This window comes from Drosophila serrata, unplaced genomic scaffold, assembly GCF_035046125.1.
Source record: "Drosophila serrata isolate PLE 108 unplaced genomic scaffold, ASM3504612v1 contig_272, whole genome shotgun sequence".
Taxonomy (NCBI): Eukaryota; Metazoa; Arthropoda; class Insecta; order Diptera; family Drosophilidae; genus Drosophila; species Drosophila serrata.
This window is the reverse complement of record NW_028257170.1, coordinates 9830937-9838690: the sequence shown is the minus strand read 5'-3', so window position 1 is coordinate 9838690 and position 7754 is coordinate 9830937. Positions and strand designations below refer to the sequence as shown.

The following is a 7754-nucleotide window of genomic DNA, read 5'->3' as shown; positions in this document are numbered from 1 at the left end:
TGTTATATTACAACTCTCAAGTGTCCTCTCCTCCCTTTTCATAACTTTAGTTGTATCTTAATTGAAAAGATCGATCAGTTTCACTATTATAAGTCAAGCCACTTTTTCTAGTTCTTTCGAATGATCTCAAGCCTTAATTGTAACAAAGGAACTAGTGCTTGTTATTTTCCTAGGAATTATCCACTTTCCTTAATTACCTTTGTGTTTCATCATATAAAATAATAAAGTACTTGGACAGCAAAATATGCCGGTAAAAATATGTGTATGATCTATGAATGTCATTCATTGTGTAAACAAAAATGATGCAAGAAAATGGATTAATATCACTATCTTCTTTGGCAGAAACTGGACTTTCCATTGTGATATAATGGACATACTTTCGTTAGTCATGGGATATCATGATAAAAGTACTTGCAAAATCCCAAACTCCCCACACAACTGGGGTTCTTCTAAACTGGCGTCCCCTCAAACAGCTCCCATATGGCGAATTTCTGCTGAAATCAGCCCTACGAAATACCAGATTTAGCGAAATGGTGACTCAGTGGGTGCGTTTTTATGTTTCGCGGGGTGGTACCATTATAAATTAGCAGACATACTGGAAACACTCTCCCGGCTATGTCAAGCTAGACATCGCAATCAGATGAGTCACTCGGAGGGCCAAAAGTCGTATCCAGTGAGTAATGGAATGCACTTTCAGCTCAACAATTTGACCACGCCACTTGAAAACCCTCAAATCGGACGTTCCTGGAAACGTACATATATCTAGTCTGATTGCTAATCACTCTAAATTCTAGAACATGTGACAGCTGACAAGCTGCTGTGTTTTATCTTTATTATTTTTCTAAATTTCTATTCGGAGGCCGCACGGGTTTATTTTGTGAATCGTCGGCACATCCAGTCATCTCGTGAGTGGAAGTCAGCCCGGACTCGGATACGGATCCAGATGCAATCCGTGAACAACTTGATTCACACAGTGGAAAACTAATTTATTTACTTATCCGTCTTATCGCTGTCATATTATCAGCATGATGCAGTATTTTTTCCGCAGACTTGGCGGAAACTTTTGTCACGAGCAGTGACGATAATTTTTCCCTGGATTTGTTCAGATTATACATGATTAAGTGGGGTTTTGGGGGCATGAATGGCAGCCTGTTGGTTACCAAGAAAACGAAATACCAGATTTAGCATCCATCCTTATCAAGATTATGATTCTGTTGTACAAAAAAAGCTACGAATGATCCCTTAGGGAAACCGATTGGTTTCCACTCAACGCATCTTGAAAATACAAAAATCCAAGTAAAGCCTTTCTGGGATTTATATTATGGGAAAATATGCTTTAAGCATTGGAAATATTGCATTTGCTAAAAAATTCCCTTTATTCGAAACCCCTGGAAGAAATAAATCTAAGAATGATGGATTATATTTTTCCAAGTCCCTAGGGATGCGTCTTTCTTTCCAGTTATAAAAACTTATCGTATTGCAAAATATTTTGAAATTAATGAGAACAAAGGAAAAAAATTGATAGGGTTCTTCAGATATTTTTCCGATTAGTAGTTAGCAGTACAGTCAGTTCTTTTCCCGTATAGTACTTTAGGAAATTCCTGTCTTATCACAGAGCACAGTCCCCCTAACTCCGGATGTGTGAAAATCAGTGCCTATATCCGTTTCGTTCCGGTTCCGATCACAGCGAGGCCTTCAACTCTTCGTGCTGATTACATTAGCGGCAATCGAGCCCCTTAAAACGTAGTTCTATTATCGTGGAACGAACGCCGATCCCCCGCCAATCCTCGCCAGCAGACTGAATTTCACCATGGGCATTATAATTAGCGTGAATCTATATATCGCCACCGTGGAATTTGCGGCGATAAGTCCGGGGGTCGATGTGTTCCGACCTCCAAGGCGACTTTCACCCAACCCAAGAGACCCCAAAAACCCCAACACAGTATCAACTCTCTTTTGCGTATTTGATATTTTAGTAGAATTTTCAAGTTTTATTTCTTTTTAGTATGTTGTTTGTTTGCTTTTTTCTTTTCTTCTTGTTGTTTTTTGTTTTGTATCAAATTCTTGTTTTGTTTTTTTCTTAGAAGCTCATTATGTTCACTATATCACGTGGCCTTACGAATAGTTTTTGCTTGTTTATAAATATAATTATTCTTTGATTAGACTTAAGAGCGAGAGAAAACCCTAAGCGGCTTAGCTGGCTATTGTACAAAACCTAATTTTAAGCAGAGACTTAATTCTAAAATGTAAGTTTTGTTTTACGTTTTTTTCTTTTTCATAAAAAGTGTTTCAGCTTTTTTGTGTGTGTGTGCTTTTTGTTTTTTGTGTGTGGAAGACATTGCTGATTTGCTGTTTTTCAAAGAGTTAAACGATTGTAATACATGATACATGAGGCAATTCAACACCAAGTACTTGGACTGAGGTAGTTTGGCGATGTTCCGATACAATACCGTTCTCAAATCGATTACATAATAATAATAAATAAGTTATAACAACGAGTGTTTGTGTTTGTGTGTGTCTGTGAGGATGAGTGTGTGAATGGAGATCCCTTCCTCCCGAGGCGGAATCTTAGATGCTCCAAGATTCCCCAGGAGGAAGTGTGGACCTTCCGAGGATTCGCATGTTTGCGTAAGGCACTTCAATGCAACATTAGCGTTATCCCGGCGAATGATGTGAAATGTCTGCGCATGCGCACAACGCCTGCGCATGTGGATACGGGTGTGTGTGTGGATGTGGATGTGGGTGAGTTGTGTCAGTCTTAAAAGCGGGAGATTCGGCAGATCATCGGGATCTACCACGGCCGCCAGGGCTGCTCCTCCTCCTTGATCTGCTTCTTGATCACCAGCGACAGCGGCTGCTGCTCGACGGGCACACGCTGGATCACCGACGGCTTGATGTCCATCGGCTCGTAGCTGGAGTTGGCCGGGCTGGGCGGGGCGTAGCTGCAGCTGCTGCTGCTACCGGGCGCCGACTCGTATCCGGCGGAGGAGTGCGAGCTGGCGGATCCGGTGCTGGCCGTGCGCTGGGGCATCGACACCAGCATTGGCATCTGCTGCTGCTGGGCGGCAGCTGCTGCGGCGGCTGCTGCTGCTGCGGCTGCCAGTTGCTGCTGCTGCTGCTGTTGCTGCTGCTGTTGGTGCTGCAGCAACTGTTGCTGCTGCTGCTGTGGCAGGCTCTGGGGCAGCACGAGGGCAATGCTTCCATTGGGCAGCTTGGTGGGGATCACCTGCATGCCATTGGGCAGGAAGTAGCCACTGGCCGTCTGCTGGATCTGTCCGAAGAGATAGGGAGCTGCTGCTCCCGCTGGCTGCTGCTGCTGCGAGTCCTGCTCCGGGGAGCTGGGCGGCGAGGGCAGCATCTGGGCGTGAATCGATTGCTGTTGCTGCTGGCGCTGCTGCTGGTGCAGCTCTGTCTTGACGCCATTGATGCAGTTGCTCAGGTGCTGCAGCAGGCGGCGACGCTGGGCGGGTTCGATGCCGGGGAAGCGGCTCACCTCATTGACACAGTCAGCGAAGCCCGCCTTGAATTTGTTCACAATCTTGGGATCGGCGGCCTGCTGCATGGCTGCCTGTTGGCGCTGCAGCTCCTGCAGATGCTTCACAGTCTTCTCCAGGATGTCGGCCTTTTCCAATTTGGAGTGGCGAGCCGGCTAAAAGTAGAGAGAAGAAGAATATCGAAATTAGTAAGGAACTAAATATGTTTTATTTTAACCTCTTAATCGTTTGCTTTATGTATTAGTTTAAAGTATTTTTCCCCCTTCCCAAACCCTTTGACTTTGTCAGATACTTACGTCTTTTTTGGTGGCATCCAAGATCAGCGTCTTCAGTTCGTTGAGGCAATTGTTGATGCGGGCGCGTCGTCGCTTCTCCATGATGGGCTTGTTCGACTGCAAGGGACAAGAGGCGGAAGGTTTCAGATTAGTCACGGCTTTTGCATGATGGCTGATTTTTGACCTCATGCAGCGACCCAAAAATAGAGGAAGCTGCATGGGTCTCAATCGGATGGTGGGGGAAAAGTGGAGGAGCTGCACGGGTTGACTGGCTGGCGGCCAAATTTAGTCGCACGGCGCGTGCTCTATTTATAGCGCCACTCAGGCGAGGCATTGATAAAAATAGTTTGGCGGTTATAAATTACAGCCGCAGCCGGGCTATAAATAAGCCAGCCGGCGGCCAGGTATGCCAAGCAAGGTCAGAGCGGGAAATGCAAAGATTTTGGATGCCCAAAAAATTATTTTTTTGCGATGCCGAAATAAAATTAAATATTCGAAAGAGAGAAAAAGAAAAAATCACCAATCTTTCCACCAAATTTGGTGGCGGCACAAAACGCCCGCGGATGAAGTCAGCTTTTGGCCAAAAACGGCGGCTGATGACCGACAATTGCAGCGACCACGCGACGCACGCGCCAAGTGGTAGCCCAATCCGAATCCGAATCCGCCGAACTGGTGGGCAGCTCCATCAGCCAATTTTGGGCTGCACTCATGAATGGAGCTGCTGCTGCGTGTACACATATAGTAAATGCCACCAACGCCGAGCGAGATAAATTCGCTTTGTGTTGGCGCGCCGACGGGCGACTGCTTATGGTCTGTCTACGTCGTCGTCGTCGTCGTCGTCGTCTTGGTCTCTGTCAGAGATTGGGAGACCGACTGTGGCCATGTGGGAGATGTGGCCAAAAAGGAAATGCATTTGGGCAGCGGCACCGGGATTGATGGGGCTGCTCGCCCACAGCGTTAATGGAAATCGAGTGCGAAGTGGGAGGCAGTGCTGCTCAATTAAGGGAATTCTTAATCCGGATTGGTGGCGTATTTTTTAATTTTTTTGGGAGCTCAGAATATTTAATTCAAGCGGTATATTTAATCCAGCTCTTAGGGTTTATTTTAATCCAATTTTGAGGGAAAAGGGAATTTTTGGAGATGTTCTTGAGGGAGACACTTACCCGACGGTCACTTTTCATCGGCGTTTCCTTGAGCTGGGCGGGCACCACGGCGGTGCCCAGGACGTTGGCGGTCATGTTGGTAACGCCGGTAACCATTTCGGTTAGATATTCTTTGTTGAGTTTGAGGCACAGTTTGTCTGGTTTCACTTGGGCAGCAAATGTGGATTTGCTGCGCACTCTTAGCGGTTCACTGTCTTTTTTAAATTTATATGTTTGTATCTTTGCTAACAGTTTGTGTGATTTTGTTCTGCTTGCAATTTTCAAGTTCACTTATTTTCACTTTCGCGCAGCGTCGCAGAGAAGCACGTAAATTGTGTGGATTCTCTGGGGTTGCTTTCGGTTTCGGTTGCGATTTATTTTTATATTTTTGCGGAGCGAGTGGGAACCGCACGCTACGAGTCACGGAAATTGAATGAGCAGCAGGTTCTGGCTGCACGGCGATTAAAAGTCAGACTCGGCGCGATACGAAGATCGATCGTGCGTCGTTCGGCTCGGCTCGGCTCGTGAGAGTCTGTGTGCGTGTGGAATTGCGCTTGTGTGCGTGTGGGGTGGGTGGCAGAGCGGAGCGGAGCGGAACTACCTTATCGCTGGGCTCTCGGCGGACGAATGACGATTGATCGACAGGTTCGTGGGCTAAATCGCTGTTGCGAGACGCGAGCGCGAGTGCGCGCCACACGACCGCAGCACCAATACACTCACACACACACACAAGCAACTCGGCTACCTAAGAGGGAGTGCTTGTGTGTGTGTGTTTGCTACCTGCCCGCTTCGATGTGTGTGTACCTAGCCCCGCGTTACTCATACGCCCCCGAGGCCCCATCTAGCGGGCGTTTCTTCCTTTCTGGAAATCACACACACTGCGAAACCCCCTTCGATCGGGCAAAGCGAATGCGAGGGATTCACAAGAGGCTGCGCCGCCGGTGCTGGCCGATGGTTAAACTACTGCTGATTCATGGCAACGGCCAACGCGACGACGACGTCCCATAGAAGGTGAAAATAGCAGCAACGATATGACGCCACCGTCCCGAGTGTGTTTTATCTGCTCGGTTCGGGTTCGGGGGTCGCTAAACAATAAACAAGATCACAAGGTTGCTGCTGGGGCTGTGCGCACGCCAGGCGGAAGTGGGTGGCAGTGCTGGGTGGTTCTGCTGCTACTCCTCCTGCCCCACTGGATCAGCAATTAAGTGAAGGTCGTCGTAGCCCTTTGGGTTTTGATCGATCGCCACGAAATGAAATGGAAATGATAATGGAAATTACTAGAGTAGATAATGTATGTATGGAGCGGAACAAGGCTGCGTGGATCACACGTGCGCCGGGCGACGCTTAGATTCAACTTGATGGCGTCTACGTGCAACGGCGGGTATTCACGTTTCGGTTTTTAAGTTGCTTTTTTATGTTTTCAGTTTTGAGAAATGATTAATCGAAGGCTGTGTGTAATTACACGCCGCTACAAGGAAAACGTTGTTCTTTAGCCATAGAAAAAATAACCATTCATAACTTGCCACATTCTTGGGGAATTGTTCTGTAAACGGAGCCTCTTTAGGTAGAAATGGGATTTTATTATTATGATGGATTCACAGGTGATATGTTTAAAGGGGTTTGGAATTGGAGCTTATAATGGAATGGAAGCTGTGAGATTTTATAAATTATTGTATTTTGGGGGGACTCTAAAGACTCTTGAGGAGTGAGAAAATTAGAGTAAACTAAAGGAATTTCTTTAATAAAGAACGGTAAGATTATATTTGAAAACAATTTGTCAAGTTCAGTTAGTTATTAAGTTCCGTATCCTTGCTCCTTGATTGATTTTCCTTGAAGTTTAAAAGGCTCATGAACTTAGTACGAAGAACCAACTATTTCAGACCTCCATTTAAGCAAATCAATCACGACAGTTTGCAGATATTTGGGTTTAACGACTCGCAAATCCACAAAACCCCAAAGAATGTCACTTTTGATGGCTGTCTAGTGTTATGCGTTTTGTGGTCGCCGTGGAAGGTTGCCTTGCCGAGAACACATGCCCCGGCCGTAATGCTGCCGCTTCAGACTCGGAACGTTGAGGCGGCAGCAGTCGCGGACGTCGACAACACCTTCGCGTTCCAATTACAATTTGGCAGCCGATCAAAAGGCGGCCGCCCGCGGTCAGCGACGCTGGCTGAGACGAAGGTGGTGGCGGTGGCAGAGGCGTCGGTGGCAGCACTTGTGCATGCCAATTTAATTGCAACGAAATACAGCCAGGGGAAATAAACAAAATAAAAACAGCAACAGAAAACATCGGAAAACGTTGGCGGCGCTTTACATCATGCTCGCTGGCCAAAAACAGCCAAAGGTGTGGATGTATCTCACGGATACACACGGCCACAGATACAGATACAGCTGTTGTTTGTGCGCTCAACGCCCAATTTGATGCCCAATTGTTGTTGTTGTTGCCTTTGGCGATCACATGCAGCGTCTAAAATAAACTGTGGCAAAAATTTATAGTCGAAATGTGCGCATTGCTAATTGCGTCTAAAATTAGACAGCGCCAGATCCCCCAGTGCGGCCCCGTCTCCTCCCACTCCGGCGGACTGCCTCGAGTGGCCAGAACCCCCGGAGATCACCGTTTTGCAGATCACCGATCACCGATCACCGCTGTTAGCGGAAATAACAGCGACGGCGCGACTTTAACAGCGGCAGAGCCGCCCACGCGCCATTCGCTGCCGTCGGCAACAGAGCTTCGGCATGTAACTAAAAATAACAGTGGGGGGAGGCGAATTTTTGGGGCTCCGAGCTAACAGAGGGTGCTCTAGAGAGAGATAGCAAATACAGAGAAAAAAAGAGGGAGAGAG

The 7754-nt window shown here is 47.0% G+C and overlaps 1 protein-coding gene across 1 annotated transcript; it reads right to left on the bottom strand.

Annotated features, from left to right (window-relative positions):
- Positions 1-1963: 1963 nt before the first annotated feature.
- hry (bHLH transcriptional repressor hairy) lies at positions 1964-7156 on the bottom strand. Its single transcript, XM_020960244.2, has 3 exons — positions 4933-7156; positions 3791-3886; positions 1964-3649 (listed from the first exon to the last, which is right to left on the bottom strand). The coding sequence occupies exons 1-3, from the start codon at positions 5026-5028 to the stop codon at positions 2792-2794; spliced, it is 1050 nt and encodes a 349-aa protein (XP_020815903.2). The 5' UTR covers positions 5029-7156; the 3' UTR covers positions 1964-2791.
- Between the last annotated feature and the right edge of the window lie 598 nt (positions 7157-7754).

What these genes read in the sequence shown, in the direction of transcription:
- hry (XM_020960244.2), bottom strand. Translation starts at nt 5,028, where the DNA reads ATGGTTACCGGCGTTACCAACATGACCGCCAACGTCCTGGGCACCGCC. An exon ending in CGATGAAAAGTGACCGTCGG is followed by an intron (nt 3,887 to 4,932) that starts GTAAGTGTCTCC and finishes TGTCCCTTGCAG; the next exon opens with TCGAACAAGCCCATCATGGA. An exon ending in TGGATGCCACCAAAAAAGAC is followed by an intron (nt 3,650 to 3,790) that starts GTAAGTATCTGA and finishes CTCTACTTTTAG; the next exon opens with CCGGCTCGCCACTCCAAATT.